Source organism: Lagopus muta, chromosome 6 (assembly GCF_023343835.1).
Source record: "Lagopus muta isolate bLagMut1 chromosome 6, bLagMut1 primary, whole genome shotgun sequence".
NCBI classification, from domain to species: domain Eukaryota; kingdom Metazoa; phylum Chordata; class Aves; order Galliformes; family Phasianidae; genus Lagopus; species Lagopus muta.
Window position 1 is genome coordinate 52,941,316 of NC_064438.1, and position 25,526 is coordinate 52,966,841.

Consider the following 25,526-nt stretch of genomic DNA (forward strand, 5'->3'; position numbering starts at 1 on the left):
CATACCAAAATCTTTAAACAGAAAGAGACTGCCAGAAGAAAACCCTGCATCAATTTTGATAATTTACTAACGATTCAAAGCTGTTCTCTGAGCACAAGGCAGAAGTGTTCTTGTAGTACAGTTTCTACTTCTCAAGGCAGCTCTACCCCACTGCTATTACAAAGAGAGATTCTTCTGTATCTGTTAAAATACTCTGGATTTACAACCATATTTCTAAAAATGAGAATCTGGAACACAGATTACAAAACCATCTTACTTACATTACGACATGGTGCTGAGACAGTTTCATTACTTTTGCTCATGCTTGGGTTCATATGCAATAACCCCAGGCAGAATCCTTGCTGTTTTCACAGCTGTTATTCCAAATGACCTGACTGCATTACGGTGAGACAAACACAACCAAACCATGAGGCCAAGAACGTATCTTGAGCCCAAAAAGGTACTTTTCCATCAGCTTAAGCAGTCTACATCCTGCTAGACTTCTGCACTGGTGAAATCAACTTGAAATCTAAAAACGAGTATTATTCATGTTTCAAACTTCATCTTTCTGAACAAACACGCCCTAAAACATCTTTCTGGATGCACAATGCTATTAAATGTCATTAGTCAAGACTGAACAAGTAAAGCTTTTCCAGCTGAGGATGTCAAACAAAGCCTGCAGGGCATATTTCTCACCAACACTTTGCACTTGCTGAAATATTCCTTCAGACAAAACCAGGAGGGATCTCTTTACTTGTTGCATTTAGATAAAGGTTTTGCTAGTATGTTTTTCCTACAGTCTTTTTAGTCAGCACAAGCTTCTCATGCACAACCTGCTAAAAGTTTACAGTAGGAGCAGTCTGGAGGTGCCCACAGGTCTGCACTGACAGAAACCAAACAATAAGGCAGTAGATAGCTCTGAGCAGCAAATGATGGCTCTTGCCGCAATGGCTTTAGTTTGGAAAAGAATTCCTATGCATCCATCTTTCTTCTCTGCATGGCAATTTATCACAGCCTTTGAGAAATGCAAAAGGTTTGGATGGGGAATACTATATATATATAGTATTCTATATATATATATAGAATACTATACATACTATTCCCAGTGCAGATGGAGCCATGAGACCACAGAACCAAAGGTTCTGGTGTTTGACCAGCTGCTGGCATTGGTGGGAGCCATCCCTACTGCTGTCACAGAGGCACAGGCCCTTCCCATGATCTCTGGGACATGAGGCAACTGAGAGCAGCCAGCAGAGCACACAGCCCTCAGGTCTGGGTCAGTAAGGGATCTTTTACTAGAAAAATAAGCAGCAGCCAGAGAGACAGAAGTTGGAAAGGATGGGAAGAACACTCTTAGAAGGCAGATGCCATAAAGTTCCATGTTTCACAGCTTTATTCTTGATCTTCAGTTTCAGGGCTAATACTCCTGTTAGAGTCAGAAGACAGACGTGATTCCCAGCCTTCCTAAGGAGGCACTGAGAACCTGGGCAGACTTATAGCACAGAGGAAAGGTTGACACAGCTTATGCTGCTCTACCAGCAAGTCTGTGCTTTGGAGAAGCTCTTTTTCCTTCCCCAGCTGCTAGAGAAAGAAGTTTTACTACAGGACATCTCAACCAACTTCCTTTTCGCTGGAAAAGCTTGCACATTCAGTTGTAACCAGTCCTTGCCATCTTCAGCACTTAAAAACTAGCACAGATCTTTAAAAGCTCCTTGATAAGTCACTGTCTTGGAGAAAAGCCTACATGCACTACACCAATGGCCAGTACTGCTAGGCTGGTTCATACTTATGCCTCAGCAGGATTCATGCACCTTCCCACAGTATCCTGTGGCAATACTGTCTGCAAGTAGGGAAGGAAGGGGAGAGAGCTAGAGAGTGCAATATCTCATATCACAGCACTTACATGTGTCACAGCCAGCTTGCTTCTGTGATTCAGGCTTTGCAATGCTGAGCCTAGGTCATCTATCTTCCTGGCTGAGGGAGCTGGGCTTGTTCAGCCCAGTGAAGAGAAGGCTGTGGGGAGATCTCACTGTGGCTTTTCACTCCTTTAAAGGAGCTTATTATCAGGAGAGAGGACAACTTTTTACATGGTCCGATAGGAACAGGACAAAGGGGAATGGTTTTAAACAAAAAGCGCCTTGTCCAGCCCTTATAAGGTTGAACTTAACTGGGCAAAAACTCTGATGTGAAAAAGCTGTTCCTTGTACTTTGTGGGTATTTTTCAATGGAGGGGAGAAGAGGGAGCAGACCAACACTTACAATACTGAAATAACAACAAGCAAATAAAAATCCTCATAATGCATCTTGGCAGGAACATGCAGTGAAAGTTAGAAGGCCTGGCTAAAGAAAAGAGAAACGTGATTTTAAACTAGGACCAATTGTCAGCAAATTTTCAGCTCGTTCGCTTTGGCTGCTCCTATTTCCCACCTGCTGTTCCGCCAGTCTCTTCTGGATTTCTTGGTCATCACAGATGTCATAAACAACAGGCTTAGAAAGTTCTGACTCAATCCGGGCCAACCAGGTGCGAAGGTTACTCATGTTTTTGTCCAAAAGTTGTATAAAAGCAAATGTTTCCTTCAGTTTCTTCACCCTAAGCAAATCAGGAAGAACATTTTGTTACAAAGATCTGTGATCAGTGGAAGTTATGTTAGCAGAAGGTGACAACAGGCACGGCTTTCAGAAGGATGTACTATCACACCAACCTGTTGTCTTAAACCAGAGCCATATTTTAGTTAAAAGCTACCTAAATTGGCTCAGTAAGCCTCTGCTCTACAAATGCAGGGAGGTCTTGTATGAATTACTTACTGAAGCTAAACGAGAAGTGTCAAATTTGTAGCCTCACTCATCTGTTGCTCAGGTCTTCAGCTCATTCTTGGGCATTAGTCTATACTGTAAGATGCCTCAGTTAAACTGAAATGGATATCTATGCCCCAATGTACCTGCTGTGAATGATGTTCAAGGCTTTCTTCATCAACCACCAGGCCTACCCTAAGCAGAAGGACTGCCAGCAAGGTATTGCTTGCCAGTGGAAACAGAATTGTGCCCACACCAAATGTCCAACATCCTGAGTAAACGAATGCTGACTCCTGAGAAGGCCTGAGCTATAACAGCTTCAGACCTCACAGTGCTATGCTGAAAGTTCTTCTAAGCAACAAACTGAAATGTGTGGAGTGATGCCAGACTCTCCTAGTGGGTGAAAATGAAAAAAAAAAACAAAACAACAAACACTGAAAAAGGGAAATATCCAACAGTTGGAGAGTCATACACCACACAAGCAAATAAACTGTATATAGCAGTTAGTTTTCTTACAGCTGTTCATAGCACAGCTCTCAAAGCACAGACAAACGTTTTACAGCCTTTACAAAATATTCCCATGTCAAAATCCTTTACAAACCTCTCAAACTGCCCAAGTAGCCCGGTTACAGATTTTTGTATATTTATCTTCATGTATTGGAGGAGTATCTGCTAAACCACCTCACCACTCTCACGTGTCTTCTTATAATTCTCATTTATTGCCATTCCCAATAACAATTACTAAAAAGCCCAATACTGGATGAAATACTTCTCTTCTGACTTCAGTTTGGTATCAGAGCTTGCCAACCACATTTTGATAGTTAATCTAAGAAGAAAAAATAATAAATTCTACATCCTGATTTTAATCAGACCTGTTTTAAACATCTAGATTATAAGACAGGATGAACTGTACCAAAAAGCACTTACTTCTCTCCATGAACATCACTGGTTTATAATGCAGTACTATAAACACCAACTGGAGTCAGGTGAAATGATTTCTCCCCTGCCCTAGAGAGAGCCCACAACCAGCTGGCATCATTTCCCTACACTATCCCTCCTGGCCTCTTTCATCCCTCTGTTGTCTCATTCTGACCCTACACCTGGGGATGGATTTTTGGACCTCATATGAGATTTTAAAAACACCAATTTCTGCATTAAGCTTTAAGTGACTGCCTAGTCTAAATCAAGTTCAGTGCTAAAAGTTTGGTACGAAGTGTGAAAAGGTCAAAACATTTCCCATTTATCAGCTACTGTGACCTACTTGTCAAATGTTGGAGCAGGGAACTGTCACCAGCTAAACAATACAAGCAGCTGGGACATCCAAGATGAACCCTAACTCACTTGTTTGCACAGCAGCATTGTGCAAAGCTAGGAATGGGGCTGGGAGGGAGACAGACAGTAATCTCACCTAGTGAGAGGCAGGGATGGATTACATGAAGGCAGAAGTGCCTTCACAGCGTTCCCGGCTGCAGGCTTCATGCAAAGGACCTGCCCCTCCTTGCAGGAAAAAAATGAGTTTTCTTGCCCACTGTCCTGCCTGGCTGCCAAGTTGTTCTAGCCAGTGTTAGAGAAGTCCAAACTGCCTGAAATTGAGTGGGTTTTGCACTTGCCCATTGTAGCATATGATACAACAAGAGATATGCAGGATAGCTAATCCACGATGAATATATCACTCTGCGAGCAACGACTGATCTTATTAGCAATCTTAAGGCAACCAAACAGGACACAGACGTCAGCTGGACACTTGATTTAAGGTTAAATACTTAGGGAGATGTGGGAATGATTGTACTGGATTTGTTCAGTTCTGCTGAGTGTTGCCACGGTATCAAGTAAGGCAAGCAAATTTGGGGTCTCATAGGGACTATCAGCGTAGGAAGCAGTTTCCCCTACCTCTTGTTTCTAAAGGGTCAGGCAGAATTTTCAGGAGAATTTTCAGGCAGTTTTACAATGTGGCCAAGAAGAGAATAATCCTACAAGTAGGACTCCTGGAGACAGTATTTAGCAATTGTGCACTCTCCAGAACGTAAAATTAGTCTAGTCTGGTTGATTCAACCCTGTAAGCCAACCTGAAGGATCTGGCCCAAGTCCGTGGTTCACCTGCAAAGCCACTGATACTGGTGAAAAGCACAAAGCAGTCTGCTTGTTGGTGTAAACCAACAGTGTTTTCCACTGCTGCAGCTGTCAGAAGAAGCCAGGGGGTGACAGAAGCATTCAGCAGCTCTTGCTTTCATTAACAAGCTCTTTTCAGAATTCTGCTCTCAAGTTCAGCCCTTTATGCAGAAGGCATCTGGTTTCTAACCAAACAGCTGCTACATAAATCTTCCCATTACTGGTCCTGCTCCCATTAAGTGGTTTTCAATGAAGATGTCACACTCCAGTAACCATACAGCTTTTTCTTGTGCTGTCACAGGCTGGCAATAAATTGCCCAAGAAGACCTAATTCTCCCTCCACTCTCTTCCCTGCTCCTGTCCCACCAGCCAATCTTGATCCACTTGATTATAACACTCAGCAGGCCTGTGGCTCACCAAAGGCAGGTGACTGACCTGGCAGCCCTTCTTACTGGAAAGATGGGACAGTATGGGCTCTGTGTTGAATACAGAAAGAAGGAACCAACAGAAGAGCTGCAAAAAGTTCAAGCCAAACATCTGCACAATTGCAACTGCTAATTCTGCAGGACTTCGTGACTAATGAAACAAGGCTTAACTGCTGCCCTAAATGGCAGATGAAGCAAAGAGCATCATTCAAAACAGAGAACTCTAAATATGTCAGTACACTGGCATAAATGTGGTTGTTATAAGACTTTTGACCAACAACTACTGTCATTCTGCAAAGGTAACTGCTGCTCTCCTGTACAGAGGCTTTCTGTTTTGAGAATGTCTTGCAAGAGATGCACGTGTTGGAATCATCTGATGCCACTGCCTATGTGCTGAGTCCATAGTTCAGGACACAGTATTGTTCCTCTGCTTCTTTTACTCCATTCTCAATCTGTATCCACCTATTTTCTGTCTTAAAGTTGCATTACAGAAAAATTCATAGGTTATAAGCCATGGGTTACTTTATTTAACCTGCACACTGGGTAACAGGTAGGTGGATATGGACAAGGTGGTCCAAAGCTAAAGTAAGGCATATTCAATTATAATTAAACATTTATGCCTTGATGATTGACTGCATATCCAACAAATAAGACAAACAACAGCTTCAAGGAGAGTGGTAGCATGAACTTGTATTTATTTTCTAGCAGTTGCCTTCACAGATGCACTGCTGTAAATATCTAATTTAATTTGTTGCATATTCTGGGCAGAATATGGCATTTGTCAGTCATTGAACCACCATTAATGACCTAAGTCATCAATCTCAAACTTCATCCAAGCAGCCAGAAGAGAACAAAAACCCTAACAGAAGCTCACATTAGTGCATTTTGTAAACAGGAAGGCAGTCCTCTCCAGATGTTCACGTTGGCCAATCTGTTCTTGTTACAACCCACAGACACTGAGCCCAAGGCAAAGGGTAGGGCCCTACACTGAAAGCAACAGGTAAAATGATGAGAAAGCAGAGCATCCTCATCAAACCTACACAGAAGTCAGAGAACTGCCATTTCCCTGGCTAGAGATCAAAAAAAGAGCATAAAAAATACCTACTTAGATCCATAAAAGCCCTACACCTTTGCAACAATCACACTCATCTGCACTGTAAATTACTTGCTATTTGCATGCAAGAAATCTCACAGACTCTTGAGATGCATCCAGAGAGAACAAATGGTGCAGAAAGATGGGCCTGGGCGCTGGGGGGGGGAGATGTGCAGCCCCCAAACCTGGGGCAAAAGCTCCCCCTTGTCCAGGTGACAATCACTCAACACACAGTGGAACTTCAAGTGCTCCTGCTTGTCACCTAAAGCATGCCACCATTACTGTTAATGGAACTGCTGAAGGATAAATTCTCAAGTTATTCAAACAGGAAAAACTTACTGTTTCCCAGATGAAGGCCTGGCGATACACAGTTTGCTTCCTAACGGGAATTAAGTTGCTACCTTTCACCACTTCAGCATACTCCCAGAAACAAAGTAAAATAATACTGAATAATATCACAATCTCAAAAAACAAACAAACAAACAAAAAACCAACGACAACCACCACCAACAAAAAAAACCCAACTCAAATATCTCGTTCTTTGCCAAGGGCTCAACTCTAAAGGCATCCTGATTCAAAAAAGTACTTAGAAAAACACATTAGATGCATGGGATAAGTCAAACAAAGCCTCATTGCTACTCGTCTTCATCTTTCCACCAAAATACTGGTGGCAGAAAAAGAACAAAAGCAGGAGATTATAACAAAAAGCTGGCTGCAAAAGTGAGCAGAAGGACTAACTGACCTGACTCGATATTGGATTTGGCCCTTAACAGCCCAGTGAAGCTGCCAGCATTGGGTTGCGGGAGAACTGGATTAGGGACTCTTCAGTTTGGGACTGAATTGCTGCACAGCCCCACAAAGCAGCAGAATATTTTGTAGTAACTACTCAGGAATTATCTACCACTATGAGGCACTTCCAGGTTGAGTGAAGTGTGTTCACACAACACAAAAGATGACAAAATGCCTGCCAGCTGCGTTCCATTAGCTGTCAAAGTGCAGCAGGGAAAGGCACTTTCCCTGAGCTGAAAGGGTAACAAATAACGTTTGCATTTAGGGTCTAATGAGATGAAAAACATCCTGATGTATATTCCAAGCCGTCATTCTACAACACAAACGTCATGCAAGCCAGGCAGAAAAAGACACCGCCTCCATTTATTTCTAACAGCGGAGGGGCTGCCATGGCCCTGCCAGCTGCCAGGATTGTTTACTGCGGTAAATGAGATGCACGAGACCCGGAACCTTTGTTCAGCGAGGTGCAGGGCGTGTGAAGGACAAAAGACCCGATTCTGAGTGGTGATGCCAATGGTGAATTTCAGGTCTTTGTGTACAGGGTGAGGACATTTCAGCAGTGCTGCTAACATGACAGGAAGCCCTGTGTGCGTGGGCTGTGAGCTCAGCACACATGGGCACGCAGGAGGACGGCTCGTCTCACATCCCCCTGCAGCCAGCCAAAGGCTGCTGCTCTCCATCTCCTCAGCCTTGGCTGCAAAATGCCAAAACGTCTGATTTGAAGGCGGAGGCCCTGAGGGCCGTTTCTCCTCCTAAGCCCCGCACACAGCCCGCTGGCTCGGCCACTTGTCCAAGGGGAACTGCGCTGAGGCGCCGGTGCACCCATGCTGCAGAGCCATCGCCCCCAGCCCCACGACCCACCACCACCGAGCCCGAATCAGCACTTACGGTTTGCAAGAAGCAACCATTCCTCAGCCTGCAAATCCCAAGCTGCCAGGGGACCGAGCGAGCGCCTGTGCGACCACAGCACACACGGATGAGGAAACCCCTCCTCCACAGATGCCCTATTTATTCGCTGCTTTAGCATCCCGCGCTGGGGGGGGCTTGCCCGTCCTCCTCCCCGACCCCTGAGCAGGGGAGCCCGCGGCAGCAATGAGTCCCACTGCATTTCGGCATTTTACCTGGCAAACGGCCGCATCCCTCCTCAAAGCAAACCCACGAGAGCTCTATTCTGACACAACAGAAGGAACACACGAAGGAACGCAGGCAGCACAGCCGCGCACGGCCGGCGACAGCACGGTGGCAGGCTGGAGGCTTCGGCACTGACAGAGCAGCTCTCAGCACTCATTTCGTCTCTCTGTGCAGAGCCTCACACACAGGCGATGTGCAGCAGAGTCAAATTGAAGCAAACCCAAAATCAAGCGAAGGTCCATCCGCACACAGACCACGCACACGGTGTATCCTTACTTCCTCTGCGCTCTTCTTCTTCACCTGTACCATTCTATCCCAGGTCTTTAAGTACTAATTAAATCTCCCACACACTGCCCTGTCCTCTCTGTAACCTCCCAGTGCAGGCGGAAGGCCTCTTGAGCAAGGAGCCTGGAGGACAAAACAGCCCCATGTCTTTTACGGTATCACTCATCTGTGGAAAAACACAGTCATAATTTATGTGTTATGACTACCAGCGATCGTGGGGCAGGGAAATAAGGCGGAAGTCATGGAACCTTGGGTTAAAAGTCATTCCCCACCCAGCAAACATCAGACAAAAAATAAAAGTTGTAGTAATCCCCCCAGAAATGCAAGGAATGGGCTGGAAATCAAAGGCTGCTCAGCATTCAGGTAATCTGCAGACCTGCGTGAGCTTGTCAATCGCTCACATTCAACACACGGCAGAAGAGAAAGCACCAGGCAGACACCTCTCCCTGCACAGATAAATCACACTCAGGCTCCATTCCACCTGACTATGGCTCAGGGACGGTCAGGTGCATTCAGCACGACTGGTCTGGACAACAAATTGTAAGAACCCTCCCTGAAGGACCAGCAGGGAGACATGGCCATGCCCAGCCCAGCCAGCTCCCCCCGCTCCCAGCACACCTCGGCATGCATTGCATAACCCAATAAGCCCAACCATCCTGCCTGAGACGATAATGAATCCTGTCACAGCTCCAAACAGAACCGTAATCCCTGAAGGACGGGGAACCTGGAGAGCAAGGAAAGAAAGCAGGCGCTTTGCAAATGATATTTCAGCTACAAAGATCATCATTATTATTATTTTTTGCACCAAAATGATTACAAAGAATGAGATTTTACAGTGGTGCTGCCACAAACCAGTAAAATTCTTCTGAACATGGCTGTACGGTGTAACCACGGCAGCACGCTTTGCTTCACTTGCTGTGCAGGGCTCATCTGCAGCAGTTAGGAAGACCTTTGAGCTCAGAGCACAGCTGCACTGCAGTGGGGTGGGACGGTACACTGCCACGTGGTGCTCACTGTGCCACCCTGCCAAAGGGCAAGCAACGTGGCTGAAAATGCACCCAGAGAGCAGCTGAGGGCGGTGTGAACCTGAAAGGTGATTGCAGCAGAGCGGGGCTGGTCTCTCCTCACTGGTGAACAGGTGAACAGGATGAGGGGAAATGGCCTCAAGTTGCAGCACGGGAGGTTTAGGTTGGATATCACGAAACACTTCTTTGCAGAAAGGGCTGTGAAGCACTGCCATGGGCTGCCCAGGGAGGTGGTTGAGTCACCATCCCTGGATGTGCTTAAAAGCCGTTTGGATGTGGTGCTCAGGGCCGTGATGTAGGGGTGGGCTGTTAGAGTTGGGGTAGGATGGTTGGGCTGGGGTTGGACTCGATGATCCTTAAGGTCTTTTCCAACCTGAGCAATTCTGTGATTCTGTGAACTCATCCGATCCCTGCATCTACAAGGTGCGGCCTGCTGCCATCCGGGCAGTTATCCGGGCAGACCCACTGCAGTGCAAGGATCAAGAGAAAGCACAGAGTGGAGCAGAATTTCGCTGGAGCTCCCCAGTAAATCCAGCAGCATTCCCACGTTGCAAGCACAAGGCATTGATGATGGAGAGCTTCAGCTAACTCCTCTTTTACTGCAACCTGAGCTGCTTCTGACTGTTTGGGAATTTATCAGGGAATCGTAGAATGGTTTTGGTTGAAAGAGACCTTACAGACCAACTAGTCCAACTCAGCCGGTGAGGCACCATCCAGCCTGACCTTGAGCACCTCCAGGGGTGGGGTATCCACAGCTTCTTTGTGCTAGGGACATATCACCCTCTGAGTAAAGAACTTTATATAATTTCTTTCTGGTATACAGTGAAAACAACCCTGTATCTCCTCAGCTCGATGCGAGAAGCAAGGGGCTGACCAGTCATTGCAGTTTAGGATTCTTGGACCCTATGATGAGGGCTGTTGGCTGTTACAAAGAAAAGCTCTAACTGCCAAGGATTTATTAAAATGGTAAAGAGGCACACGTGGCATTGCTACTTTCCCCACATTTTCATGCTTGCATTAAGTCAGTCATTTTAACCCATTCCTGCTACAGACCCAACCAATGTGCCTTCCTCCATGAAACATCAAGAAACACACCACAGTGTGCTCACAGCCAGAGCAGCTTAGAAATGGCATCCATCTTTCACAGCTTCATGAAAGTGCCAAGAGCTGCAGGATGCTGGGAGGTACAGAAAACACATAACTATAGAATGACTTGGATTGGAAGGAATCATCTAGTTCCAATCCCCCCCCAAATGCATATTTCTTACTGTCCAGACAGCCCAAACCACCAGAAGCAGCCGCAGAGGAAGGTGGAGATTTTCCTGAAGGCTCAAGATGCCCACCCGCAACCAATGGGTGCTGCTCCTGTCTGACTGCAAGCTCTGTGCACACAGCAGCACGGGCAGCAAACCCTTCCCTCTGAACTAGGAAGCAAAGCCTAGAGTTTGTGTTGGTGGCAAACAGGCCAGGGAAGGACAATAAGGGATACACCTCTGACTGTGTACACAGTGCAGGTTCCTGCCAATGCTCTCTGGTTAAAGCAGGCACAGCTTGGGAGTGCCACTCCAGAGTACATCAGGGATATAAATGCCATTCCGTGGGTTTTTGGCTGTCTGCCCACATGCATGCAGCCAGTGCACTGCTTCTTCTGTTGTTTTCGCCTTTGCTTGGGTGGGAGTGCAAGCATGCTATGTTTTTTCTCACAGAGTGCTGCCACAAGGTCAGTGACCAAAGAAAAGCGAGATATTTGATGCCCATCTTCATGGTCAGCACAAGGCTGTCTTTCTGCCTCTTGGTACACTCACATTCCCCCTTTATCAGCAGAGACTTCAGCACAATAACCTGTACTGTTAAGAGTATCTTCTGAGCTGCACAGAATTCATTTGTTCTCTTTCCCAAGCACTTCTCTGCCTTCATGCATTTTACCCCATGAAAATGAACATTTTGAGACCATTCCAAGTTTGCACCATGCCACTCTCCAGCTGCAACGTATGCGGCACAGCTCTGTCATTACACAAACTGAGCACAGGCATACAATGCAAGTGCTAAGTCCTGCAAACGTTGCCATATGGCAAATCTGAGCTTGTCACCATGAACTAAGAGAATCACTTCAAAGACTAAATGGGGAGCTCACCTAATTTGCCCATCTGTCCCAGGATGTTTATTGGTTTTAAGAGGTGAAATAAGCTACCAGGTGGAACATTCTGTATTGACAGATTGGCTTGAGACTGTTTGCTTTCATTTCAGTATCATAAAGACATACATATACACTGCAATATAGGGAAGGTAGATGTTACCCAAGTTGCTGGGTCAGCCATGGAGACATTAAAGACCACAGAACTCATATCACCTACAAATCTCAACTAGACTCCCTTGTGGATATGGGTTATTTTACACCCTCTAGCCACAGGGTCATCAGTGCTTCTCTACTAGAAAGATTCAGCGTCCAGGATAAAGAGCTACCCTTTAACACACAGATCTTCAACAGATACTTTCTCCTCCAATTCATAGCACAGCTCTGTACATTACTGACTGCCCGCACTTAGGCCTGTTACAAGAACAGCATGAGATTCAGTGCTGTCATGCTGGCAGCTACGCAGCACTGTGGTCCCTTCTCCATTATGCAGCAGTGAATAAACAATCCCTGTACCGTGCCTCCAACCATCACAGAATCATAGAATGGCCAGGGTTGGAAGGGACCTCAAGGATCATGAATCTCCAAACCCCTGCCACAGGCAGGGCCACCAACCTCCCCACTTAATACCAGACCAGGCTGCCCAGGGCCCCATCCAATCTGGCCTTGAATGCCCCCAGGGATGGGGCATCCACAACCTCTCTGGCAGCCTGTTTCAGCACCTCACACTGTCATAGTAAAGAACTTCTCTTTGATATTCAATCTAAATTTTCCCTCCTTCAATTTAAAACCCCTTATTTGTAACCTTCCTCCTGACAACTCATTCTACGCATTGGATGGAATCAGCAATGGTTGATGGCTGAGATCCTGTAAAGACATGTGGATTGCAGTGTCTTCATGCAACAAGGCTGATGCAGGTTTTGCCACCACACTGTTTCCATACGCTCCTTTAGCACAACTTAATTTTTTTGTTGTTTATTTTTAAAGGATTTTGCAAAAGAAAACTGACAAGGAAGGTGATGGTGCGTGGAGCATCACAGCCCACACTCACAGGTCATCCCACCTCCAAGGTTACTCGCTCTGCTCTGCTCCCTCAAAGGGCCCAGCCTTTGTCACACCTGGGAGGAGTAGAACTACCGTCTCATCCATATCACCTGAGCTTAGAATCATAGAATTGTTCAAGCTGGGGAAGACCACGAAGATCATCTGGTTTAACCGTCAACCCATCGCCACCATGCCCTTCAGTGCCACATCTACCCTCTTCTTGAAAATCTCCAAGGGATGGTGATCTCCCCACCTCCTTGGGAAGCCTGTTCCAGTGCCTGAACTCTTTTTGAGGATAAATTTTTCCTAATATCCAACCTGAACTTAAGTTCATTACCTTTCATGCTACTAGGAGATGCTACCCAGAAGTGCCTCCTCCTTAGTGTCCTATAATACACCACGATATTGAAAGTAGAGCAAAATAAACTCTCCTAGAGTCTGGAGGATATTTATAACTGAGCAACTAACAACAGCCCAAATGCCAGCCCTGCCCCACACAGCAAGGTGAGGGAGGAGATGTGCTGCATTCACGCTGCAGAATTGCTCCAAGCTCTGAACCACCTTCATTAGGCATTAAATCCACGAGGATCAGCAAAGCCCACTGGGCTGCCTGATAACCTTGGACTTGCTGCTTAAAGTAACCTTTCCTCATCTCCTTACAGTTCATTATCCTGGTCCTGAATGCAAAATTGATAGATATCACAGGTAGCAGCTGGTACACTCCAGACATTTAAAGGTGAGAAAATAGGAACTGTCAGAAGTCATCACACCAGCCACTCAATAGCTGAAATATCCTCTTGAATATTCAATACTGGGAGCCACATTGATGCTTTAGGCAAATGCACACAAAGGTACCTCAAAGTACTACCATACATTTGCTTGAAGGTACAGCTTGAAGACATCCCATGTAAAAAGACAAATGCTCTGTTGGCAGAGACTTCCTGAATAACAGTACCAGATCTCCCTCCATCCCAAAAGTTCTTCAGCATACTTTCCTAAATATTAGTAGAAACGTGCCATATTTACTTCAGTTTAAAAAAAAACACGTATTTTGATCTGCATTTAAAAAATGCTATGATGCAAAACTAACACAAGACATAAAAGATCATAAAGGTGTTTGAAAAGTGACATGTTACCATAAGATGAGAACAGAAAAAGTTCTGTTATAAGAGCAAAATGTTCTTTCCTACATAGTATCAGATAGAAGTGTATCTGGAGACAGATGAGCTGTTGCAAGACTTTATCTGCAACCTGTTACATCTTAAGAAGGCAGCTTCTGCTTAATCATTCATGGCTCATGTGTCACCATTAATTCAGATCGCATTCCTGATTATGATCCAGCACACTTAAGCACAATGCTCTCAACACAGCCACCCACTTCACCAGACTCGAGGCCCAGGGAAGCAGGCTACAGGCAAAACAAAAGCTTAGGAGATAAATTGAGGCCAATGCTAATTTTTGTGTTAGCCTTATTATTTCTGCATTACTAATAAACTCAGGCAGGAAGTGAGACCAGCTCAGTGACCTCCTCCTGATCTGTGGTGGAACCTCATAGGTGCTAGTTAATGTGATGGATCTGAAGAGCCCAGATGGACTCCTATCATTATGCATTTGACAGATGTGATATCACCCAGACTCTTTATATAGAGCCCACGATTAAAATTGCGTTTTATATGACTTCTCACATCCTGTCCTTTAGCATTAGATGAACTGTTTGGTGTCATAATACAGGAATAAGTCATAGAAATAAAAAAATAAGAGGTTAATTACAGTTTAACTTGACTCTTAACAGTCAACTTTAACAGAATTGAAAAGTCTCTGATGGTTGAGCTACTGACTTTTGTTTCACATAAAGCTTGAAAGCACATCTTCTTACCGTGCTCCAATGACATCAAAGAGATGCTGCCAGCGATCATTGATTTTGTTGAGTTTATCATCTATTTCTGCAACTCGGTTCTTGTTGCTGGCCTTGATTAGTTGGTCACCCATTTGTTTCAAGTGAAGCTTATTTTCACTGAACAGGTTTATTTCTTCCATGCAATCCTGAGAAATATAAACAAACATTGCTTAATTTCCGGGCAAAGCAAAACGAAACTCTCTTTCCCCATGTCTGAGGACTGGTTTGGCTTGGGATTGCAAGGTTTTTATATTAGTATATAAAATCGGTTCACTTAAAAACAAAACAAAACAAAGAGAAAAACAAAAAAAATTCAATGGAAAAGTATTCTCACAATGAAGCCACTATGAAAAAATAAGCAGCTAAAGACTTGCAAATGCCAGGAGTTAATTCTAAAAACAGCACTTCAAGTGTTCTAAACTTGCCTCTGCTTTCCTGATTTAGCTTTTTGCTTTTTTTTTTAAAATCAAACTAACCCTAATTCAAGTCTGGGGTGGCTTTATTTTGCCAGTATTCATACCTACAGGAGATCTGAGATTAGACATTGAGAGCTTTAAGCCATGGGGAAGAACAGCAGTCAGAAATAATAATTAAACAACAAAAATGTCCTGTTTAAAATCAAACCAATATGGAAGGATTAGACATCACTAACTGCACTGAGTACTGAGAAGGGGAAGTATTAGATTTCATTTTTGGTTGTGATAATCTCTCATTTGCCTCCTATAACACCTCCCATCATTCAGTGTTTTCTTCGTCCTCTCCCTGCCAGCTGTGTAACAGTGAGAGGGGAGGAAGTGGTGAGGTGCTCCCAGAACATCAGTGATCCCTAGCAAGGAAGCTCTGGGCCGTGCTACGCATGCCTCAGTCCAGCCCCTCACCAGCACAACTCACATCATGCCCAAATGCAGTTAGGTGGCATTTCTGTCTTGCGTTTTGTCTCAGGTCTGAACGCCAAGAAGATAAGAGCTTTGGACAGAGTAGCTCATCTTCTAACAAAGGCCTGTACATGCTGCTTTTATAGCATCTGTTGCTTCTGGGAGGCAAGGAAGAGATGAAGAATGGCTGCTCTACAACCAACTATCAGGCTGCAATTGTAGAAAAGCAGCAATGCTACTTACCTTCTGCAATTTGTCTATCATGTCCTCAATGCTAACGTCTGCCGTCTGCAGCACTTTGCTTTCCATCTGTACCAACCAGGAGCAGAGCTCCTTGTTCTTCTCATTGAACACAGTCCAGGCATTGAGTCTGTCCTCAATCTCCTGCTTACGGAGCGACACCTATGGATAAGCACACAAGTGAAATGCTGGCAACGTCTCTCTCAGGAAGGAAAACAGTTGATTATGAACCCTCTAATTTCCACTCTGCATTCCATTATGTTTCATTTTGCAGGAGCACTTATTAAGTATCTCTAGCTTTCTACTCAAAGCCATCAAGCAGATCGTCATTACAAGCTATTTTGGATAGCAAGGCCAAAAGTTGACTAGCAAACACCAGATTCTCTCCTTCAGAAGAACTGCATTGACTGACAGCATTATAAATAATGACACTGTGTAACAGTTTAAATATTGCTCAGCGGAAATCTGAAGATGCCAAACAAGGTAATACAAAATATATAATTACCACATAGTACTTATTAGGACCCCAACTACAGCAAGAAAAAAGAAACATGCAGGTAAGACAAATTTTGAGACTACAGCTACAGGTTTGGTGATGTTTTTTCTTAATTTCTAGAAATACCTGTTTTCTTCCCATTTGCTCATCAGCTTTTGGAGAAATTGTAAAAAAACTTCATTGAGAATCTAAACTTTTATTGAAAACTGTGTTTTTTTCCTCAAAGTTACACATGTCAGAATGGATGAACAAATTGTTTAGATGGAAAAATTAAGGTGTGATGCTACCTGAAGCAGCAAATTCAGTGTCACTGCTCCAGCATCGCAGAATGGAGCAGGCTCACTCTTCTACTAGCTAACAGCACATATTTCTTGTCTTGGGGATTTAAATACATACTTGTATTCATTTATCTACTCCGTTAGATTCCTGTACTAAGATATTATGAGAAACAAAAAGTGAAAAGCAGTGTAAGTTCTACTGAAAGAAAACTAACAGGAAATCCCTTGTTCACAACCATAACTTCGTGCAAAGAAGATGGAACATAACCCTGCTTGCCTCAGTTGCAAATAGCCACTCCAAAAACCACACCATGGCAAGGAAAGTATTTCCTCCTCACACCCAATGTGCGCCTTAAGCACCAGCTGATATTCTCTCACTATATTGCTTTTGTCTTTTATTGATTTATTTATTTACTTTAAAGAAGGGAATAGGGAGATGAAATGCACGTCTAAATCTTTCTTGCTAATCTCAGTTAGGAGATCATAGAATGACAAAATCATTAAGGTTGGAAGAGACCAGTGAGATCACCAAGTCTACCAGTCAACCCATTCCCCACCATGCCCACTCAGCCATGTCCCTCAGTGCCGTATCTCCACATCTCTTCAGCACCTCTAGGGACAGCCACTCCACCATCTCGCTGGGCAGACTGTTCCAATATCTCACCACTCTTTCTGAGAAATGTTTCCTAGCATCCAACCTGAACCTCCCTTGGTACAACCTAAGGCCTTACCCTCTGAAATAAGGAGCATCCTAGATGAGGCCTGTGCTATTTTGGGACACAGGGAAACCATCTTCAAATTTCACCTTGGGAGTAAGTCTCCTAGAAACTCCAGGGAGCTAGGAAAGTCTCCCTACATCCTAAGAGTGACTCTGTTTCTGGGATGCTCCCTTACACTCTGAGAGGTATGAAGGGAAATCTCTTGTCCCTCCTCCATCACTTCTTCCTGTGAAGGGGACACTCCTCCACAGCATCTCTTTTGTTAGGAGGTGGGATGACTTGATTACAGAAGATGCTATGCACGTTGGCAATACTGTTATTACATCTTGAGATGATCTTGACTCCATTTTTATCTTCTAAGCATGGGGCAACACAGCATTTAGGAGGAACTTTTTAGTCAACTAACCAATACAGATCAGGAGTAAAGCAGGAAGGAGGCAAAAGATCCCAGAGAAGCTTCTAAGAACGCAAGCCCTTTGAGTCATGCTTTGCTTTGAGCACTTTCTTCCCAAACCAGCTGCCCCCAGTACCAGTTCCAGCTTTGTACCCGTCTAATGCAGAAGTCTCTGGCCTCACAGCAGGCTGCAGGTGTACCAAGCATCCCTCTTGAACACTAGCATTTGGTAGGACAGGACTCACTGATAGAAACAGTTAAATCTTTAACCTACACAGACCTCACAAGGGCAGCTATGTAAACACTAATCCCTTGAGTGCATCTGCTCACTAACTGTGTTTGTGTCCCTGCCCAGTGCAGCACAGACATCTGGCTGTTCTGCTCCTGTGGCCGTGACAGCTGCAGTCATGCCTCACATGTAAAGGCTTTCCCATCTCACCATTTACACTGCAGTAAAAAATACTGATGTATTTTTACATAATACGTCTTGATTTCTTTAATTTGATAGCCAAAACAAAGCAGTTGTGCTAGCAGCAGAACCAGTGAAGTCTCTGTCCGGCTCTGAGCATCCATGCAGGCTCTCTGGGAGCTCATTAGGGCCGTGCAAACATTTCAGCACATCCCTCTGCTGCAGCATGGAATCGATTTCCTCCCACTAAGGATTTTTCTTAGTCTAAAACTTCTGTAATATTTATTTCACACCATATCTCCAAGGTAGACAGGACAAAATACTGCTCCTTCCAGAAATCCAAGTGGGAATCTTGAATCTGAACTGAAATTATTGTACAACCTGGATAGGCTGTAGTTGGGTAGATACATAACACAGATCAGTTTTCAGAGCTGTTCACCAAAGTTCATCAGCAGTTCACAAAAAAAGAAAGAAAAAAAAAGAAAAAACCATCAAACTACTCTCTTTATAGGTTTAACTGCAGATTTCCATTAGGTAAATGGCTCAGGCATTCTAATTTACATCTAATGGCCTTGGGAGAGGGGAGGGTGTCTGGCATTATCTTCAGGGCTCAGAAACAGTAGCAGACAACACTGGTTGTAGATTAACTGTCGAAGATACTAAATCCTTTTTTGCTGCAAGGCCAAAAAGAAACCCAAATAACTATTTCATCACATCAGAGTTTGTGGAATAAACAGAGCTGTTCATTCCTTGCTCTGGCAGTGTTCCCACAGACATTGCTTCACCTTGGCCTAAGTAAGGGTTGGATGTGAGGCAATAACTTCCTTCAGGACTTCTTTTTTTGCAAACTGTGGAATAAAAGCTTGTGAGTAAAGAGAGGCAACAGTTTGGCTGCTGACATGTAGAGTCATCCCAACAACTTAAAACCTGAAGTATTTTGCTTCTTCCAATCCTGTTGACAGGGCAAAGTAAACACCCATTCAAAGTGCATAATAACCCGATGAATCAAGATCATATGACTTTGCTGGTAATTTTTCCCTGGTCATTTTACAGGCAGAACTAAATTAAGCGTAATAACAACAAGGCACAAAGTACGCAAACGTTTTGCAGCATGTTGCTGCAACAGGACAACCCAGTTCAGAATGTGTTTAAAAGCCAGTGTCTGCACTTAAACACATTTAAGTTTTCTTTTTCAACCCGCCTGGCATTCTTTGACACCAGATCGCTAGGGCATCCCCCTTTCTTTCCCAGTTTCAACCCCTCAGGCAGTTCCTGTGTTTATCTCCTCTCCCTCTCCCTCCCCCTCTCCCTTTGGCGGCCCAGAACAAAGCCACCTATGGCAGCACACAGCTGCATTTGGGCTCCGTGCAATGCAGGCACTTACTACTTTCAAAGGGTTTGCAATAAAATAAATAAATAAATAAATCACAGCACAGTCACCAGGAAACAAAGAAAACTCAGAAAATTCAGCCCTACTCAGCTGCCCCAGGAAAAGCCCCATTCCCTCCCAGTGCTGTGAAAATAACCCAACCCCAAAAGAAACCCCATCTGCTGGCTGCTTCCCCTTGCCCTATGAACACCTCGCTATAAAAAAAGGCTATGCAGAAAACTTACTCGCAAGCAGAGCTCTTCCCACTGCCTGTGCAAATGTTCCACTTGCTCCTGGAGCACCATCATGTCCTCGGTGAGGATGCAGTGTGCCAGCTCCGCCTTCATGGCCTGCAGCTCCTTCATGTTGTGGGCCCAGTCTGCCAGCGACTGCTCCAGCTCCTGCATGGAAACACCCAGCACAAGCCTTGGCACTAAGCTCCTCTGCTTTCCAAACCTGCTCTCTAATCCTCTGCCTGGCCTGTGGGGGAGGAGAATGTGCAGTGCTTGTGCAGCACTCTGCAGCCAGACTGGATGGGGACCCCATGGGTTTGGCTCAGGGCTTGACCCAGAGCCCAGGGCAGCACTGCTGCTCATTCACTGGTGCAGCAGCAGCCTCTGCTGTGGCCAAACTTGTCCAAACGCTGCTGGAGCCCAGCAGTTCCCCATGCTTCAGGACAGAATTTTGCAGCCAGGAAGATGTGACCACTTTTTTGGATTTTCAATTTTTTCTTTTGGCCAATTTGTTCCTGCCTGCACTTGTTCCAATTTCAGGTAGGTTACTTACATGCTTAGGAAATAAACCTGGTTCCCTTTGCTAATGCATGGCTTCACAGCCATTTCATTAGATTTCTCAGAAATCTGGAGCTTTAAACTGCTCGCTCACATAAACATTTCTTCTTTGGCTTCCCTCCTCCCACTCCCCTTCCCTTTGCAACATGGTTATGCACTTTCCTGATCGGTGTTAAAGAAGCACTGCATGCAACTTGGAAAACAGGAGACTCTAAACATTAGGTCCTCTTTTGCCAGGTGGTCACTGGCTCCTCTGATATAAAAAAACTCTTACACAGAAGTCAGTTGGTCTCATCTTACAGGAAAAAACAATAGCAAGTGTCAGGAGATGCGTGCTGGGTCTGAGCCCCGTGAGTATTTTCACAGGTCTTCAGATCCAGTCCTTTATCTAAATCCTAAAAGCAATTTCTGGTCTGCTTCAACATGGGAGGAAAAAAATAAAATAAAATAAAATAAAATAAAATAAAATAAAATAAAATAAAATAAAATAAAATAAAATAAAAAAGTGAGGCTGAAACATTTACTCAAGTTAAAAAAAAATTGCTGCTTATAGATGCACAGACATGCATTTGTTTATCTTGATAAAGGCTGAATCCCTGCAATAATGAAGTCAATTTCTTATCATTACACTCCTGGCATTTTATTCTGCTGTGATATCCCAGAGCAGCAGCTGCAGAGGTCCTGTCTAACTCTGGTATCTCTGTAGCCAAATTTCTCTGCTTGGAGTTAGAGGCAGGAGCAGTCTGTTGCCATTTCACAAACAGTTCAGCACTGCAGCCAGCACTGCTGCTGTGGCAAAGGCAGCCAGTGCTCACAAAGAAGATTTCAGACAGCTGATAATGAGTACAAAGCCTTGGCTCATTAAAACACTTATTTATTCCCACCACAAAGGTCAACAATTCACTTCATAAAAGAATGATGAAAGACTGACCAGTCCAGAAATAACGTCTCCCATCCCTTGAAAATGCTTTGCCATTTAATTTTCATTAAGTACTTTGGGCTGCAAGGGCTTACACCACTCCCTTAGTCTAATTTTCTTTCTCTTTAATTATTTGTGGATCCCACAGGTGAGAACAGTGCTTTGCGTGCTTGCAAGGTCTCTTGCCTGAGAAGCTCTCCATCCCAAACAGATTGGAAAACAAAAAAAAATACACAGGCATTAGGATGGCAGCCAACCTGAGCTGAGAGCAGGGAGTTTTAACATCTTGTTCAAGAACCACCTTAGTTTATAAGTTCAGATGGTGGGAAGTGAGAAGGAGGAAAAAAATATTACAACAGTAACTTTTTTGCAGGAAGAATCTCTCTCCTGCATGCAGATTGGTCAGCTGCACTTTGCAGATTGGCAGCAATCGGGATGGTATAAAGGAGAAAAATTCAGGGGCACAGAAAGATGTGAAACTGACTTAAAAGGGATTGAGTGATGTGCAAAGACTACATCCATACAAACACAATATGCTCGTTCAGTACCTTAATGTGTTCCTTGGATTTGTAGAGTTCTTCATGCTCGACTGGAAGCGGATCTTTGACTTCATCCTTCAGCTCTCGCAGCCTGCTCTCTAACTCCTTGGTATGCTTTTCACAGCTATCCCAGCTCTGCTCAAGGAGACCCAAGAAGTTATAAAAGGTTAAGATACAGCACACGCTGGACACAGATGTGACATAATGCACTATATGGATAGGTTCCAAAACAGCATCTTCAACCCACTGAAGTAAATAATCATAGGCTCTAGTGTTTGGATTTTCTTTTTCATACACAGTGATACACCCACAGGAATTTGGCACATGGTTTTACAGACAATATTGCACCCTCTGTTGTCATGAAAGGTATGTTTAAGGAGCATTTCTGCTTATCTTGTTATGTGTTCTGAGAGGCTTTTAGCATAAATTTGGGGATAGGGATCATATCACTGATGAATTCAATTATAAGGTATACCTATGTGCGGTCTGGCCATGCAAGCAGATCTGTTGTTCCAAGGAAATAAATATGATCTGCCCTTCTGTTTACAGGTGCAGCATCAGGTGGAGCAGTAATGTTAAATCTCACTACGTTAAATTTTAGCTCGGGCTTCATACCTCAAAGCAGAGCTTGGGGCCATGGATGCATGAGAACAATGAGAGTGGGAACGTACATTATGGTAACAAATGGACATGAACCTCATTTTCCTTTGGAGAGCTAAAGGACTATGCTTTTAGCTTCCCACAAGCCCTGATGGCAAATGCTGCTCCTCATTTGGAGTGCACTGTCTACCTGCAGGATGCTGCTGAGCTGTGTCTTCATCTTCTCCAGCTGGACCTGAGTGTCTCCCCAGCTTTGCTGCAGCTGGCTGAGCTCCTCCTGCAGAACAGCGCTGGTCTCAGGATCAGAGTCAGTGCGCAACTTCTCACCAACGTCAATGATTGAGGAGTACATTCCTTGCCACCTCTGAAGAATCACTGCCTTACTCTTTAAAAGAAAAACAGTTTCTAAGCTGTTAATCATGACATACTCCAAGTAAGCCATCAATAATTAATTTGCTTTTGACTCAAATTAGTCAGTAACACAAGCAATAGGATCAGCATTTCTTTCCTTAAAGCAACAGCAGGAAAGAAGGGCAATCTGGAGTGGGAGGGAAAAGATATTCTAGCTTTTCTCACTAATGAAAAGCATGAGCATTAACTTGTAAAATCTTCTTTAAACAGTAGGTAAAAATAAAGATGAAATGAAACAAGGCTAGCACCAAATGGAATACTGGTAATGTGTTAATTCAACATTAGGTGCGTGGGAACATGATAAACTCTGGAAGCACAAATAAAGGACTTGAATACATTTTGAAATGTTTTAGATTTCTTTAAGCAACCACCAAGTTCACTGATTCTTCTTGCTTTCCTGTAAAACAAGGAGGTTAATTCAGTGAAAAGCCAAGACAGCCAGCATGAACAAAAGGAAATGTGATTTCCATTGCATGTAAAATGCAGAATGCGCTGCTCTGAAAAAGTGCTGCCTGGTTTCAATGCATTCTAGAGTGGTAGCCCCAGGGACAGATGCCCTTGCAAGTTCTCTGCCTTCTGCTCCTGGCACCTCCTGTCCACTCCTGCACACACACGACACACATCATCACACATTCAGGTTATTTTAAAGCTCTTTCTTCTTACTGGAGAGAAGTTTCAATCTGAGGGAAATCACAGGTTTTAGATTCACCAGAAAGAGATACAATACCTTGAAATCATGAATTAGATTTCTAAGGTGGTACAGGCTGTAGCAGTCCTGGCTCTTGACGGCTGTGAGGAAGCTGTTTGTATCAGCAAGGAATCTGCTGAGGCTCTGCAGAGAACCCCTGAAGAGCTGCCACTGGCTCACGAGTCCATCGATATCTTTCTTCCGCTGCTGAACCAACCAGATAACATTCTGCCACTGCTCCTTCAGCAACGTGAGCTTGGGAATAAACTCTGTCCTGCAGACAACAGGTGTTGAGCGGTAAAATATTTTGACTCAAGGCTGTATTTTCCAATAATTATGTTGGGTTTACATTTGGAATATTGTAAAATTCCTATTACAGTGCCCAACTAAGCAAAAAACTCTATACATCCACAAGCTTAGCTCTGCTCTACATATTCCATTTCCAGAGCAAAATAACTTTTACACGATACAAAAATAGATAATGCAAGTCATTCTTGCTATTGAGTTATAGCAACATATGAAGTACAGCAATCACAGAAACAATATGCACTAAATATTTGTCTGAAGAACACGGAAGATAACGCAGGTGACACAAGATGTCTCATTGTGCAGCAAAATTGACTTGTGCCTTTACCAGCCTATAATGGCAAGTTCAACCATCACTGAATCCTATAGCATGTAGGATGTAACTACAAAGTGAAAAGGGTCAGTGTTGCTATTGACCCACCTGAACAGTTTCACTTCTCTTGCAACGTGTTTAGATGATCCATCACATCTAGATGGAATGATTAAATAGAGCCCCTGGCTATTCCTTTTGTTTCTCTGCAGGAGATCACGATGCCCACATTAGCTGTTATACAGATGTGTTTGTGGGGTTAGCTTCAACAAAAAATCTAGTAGCTTCACTTAATTGAGCCCTATTTTCCCTGGCATCTTTAAGCCAAGCTATGGACTTTCCACTGAAGTTTTGTCCTGCCAACTCTGTGGAAGCAAGCTCTAGCAGAGAGGAGTGCTATCTTCACAGCAGAAATGCCTGAGGCAGTTGAATCTTTGCTCACAAACATTTTGTGCCTCTTCTTCCTCTACACCGATTAAGAGAAAAGCATAACATCATAATAAAAAACAGGTTTAGCTGTTGTGTTCTGGATCGTGTGGGGTCAATGACTTAATGCACCATCATTTGAGCTTGGGGCAGTGTAAACATTCTCACAGCTCTGTACTTTAATTTGAAGTGAGGAGGTCTGGGAAGAGAGAAAGGGACCTTTACATGCAGCATTCTCATTACCTTCTGCAAGAAGTAGGCCTCTCAACTACACTGTTCAAACAACTGCAGGAAAGCAGCAGCAGACAAGGAAGCTTCATGTATAGGACCAATTAACTAATCTTATTTGGCAGAACATCCAGTTACTATCAAAAGTGGAGCCTGAGCACATGTGTTTCTGTTTGCAGCTCCTTCACACTTTTGCAAAACGCGCCAGGAGATTATTTAAAGAGAAAATCTGGTCAGCAATTTGACTTTGTGTCCAATCCTGAATGCAAAGAGGAACCTATTTGTTGAATTAGCAAGATCTTCAGGAGAAAAACAAATGCATTACCTTTTTTCTGCTTCTCCAGATTCCAGGAACAGTAGAACTTTTGCTATGATAGAATTAAATGTCTGCTGATTTATGGAAATCTCAGTTTGCAGCATCTGAAAATACCATAAGAACAACAGTTTTAACTATTCGTTGCACAATCCTTGCTGTGAAAGCTGGTTCTGCTCCTCTGCATTGACAGCACATAAAATTTTAAATTTTAAAATACTTTCAAAAGTATTTTCCAGTGCTATCATCGTATGCACCCTAAAAGATTCCACACTTTCATAATACCAGGAAGAATTTGCACCTATGTGGTAACACAAAAGGAGCTGATGTTTGCTGGATTCACTCATGAGAAATGCAATCTAGACTGAAAACCGTAAGAAAGGTATGAAAAAAAGACACAAGGCTGAATCCACCCTTTGCTGTACTTGTTTTATTACGTTTTATTGCAACAAGTGATTTGGAGAAGCATAAGAGGGAGCAAAGAATTCCTACTTGATCCCAGTGAATATCA

The 25,526-nt window shown here is 43.9% G+C and overlaps 2 protein-coding genes across 6 annotated transcripts in view; one reads left to right on the forward strand and one right to left on the reverse strand.

Moving 5' to 3' along the window:
* WDR89 (WD repeat domain 89) overlaps positions 1–25,526 on the forward strand; it is a 320,794-nt gene that overhangs the window by 97,899 nt on the left and 197,369 nt on the right. The gene's annotated exons all lie outside the window — the stretch shown is intronic.
* The window catches only part of SYNE2 (spectrin repeat containing nuclear envelope protein 2), a 172,108-nt gene that overhangs the window by 15,796 nt on the left and 130,786 nt on the right, over positions 1–25,526 (reverse strand). For all 4 annotated transcript variants that reach the window (XM_048948676.1, XM_048948675.1, XM_048948673.1 and 1 more), the window contains 8 exons: positions 25,028–25,122; positions 23,472–23,706; positions 22,524–22,718; positions 21,743–21,868; positions 19,730–19,885; positions 15,823–15,981; positions 14,684–14,850; positions 2,407–2,569 (listed from right to left, as the gene is read on the reverse strand). In XM_048948676.1, the coding sequence (XP_048804633.1) occupies positions 2,407–2,569; positions 14,684–14,850; positions 15,823–15,981; positions 19,730–19,885; positions 21,743–21,868; positions 22,524–22,718; positions 23,472–23,706; positions 25,028–25,122 (1,296 nt within the window). The remainder of the gene's footprint in view (positions 1–2,406; positions 2,570–14,683; positions 14,851–15,822; positions 15,982–19,729; positions 19,886–21,742; positions 21,869–22,523; positions 22,719–23,471; positions 23,707–25,027; positions 25,123–25,526) is intronic.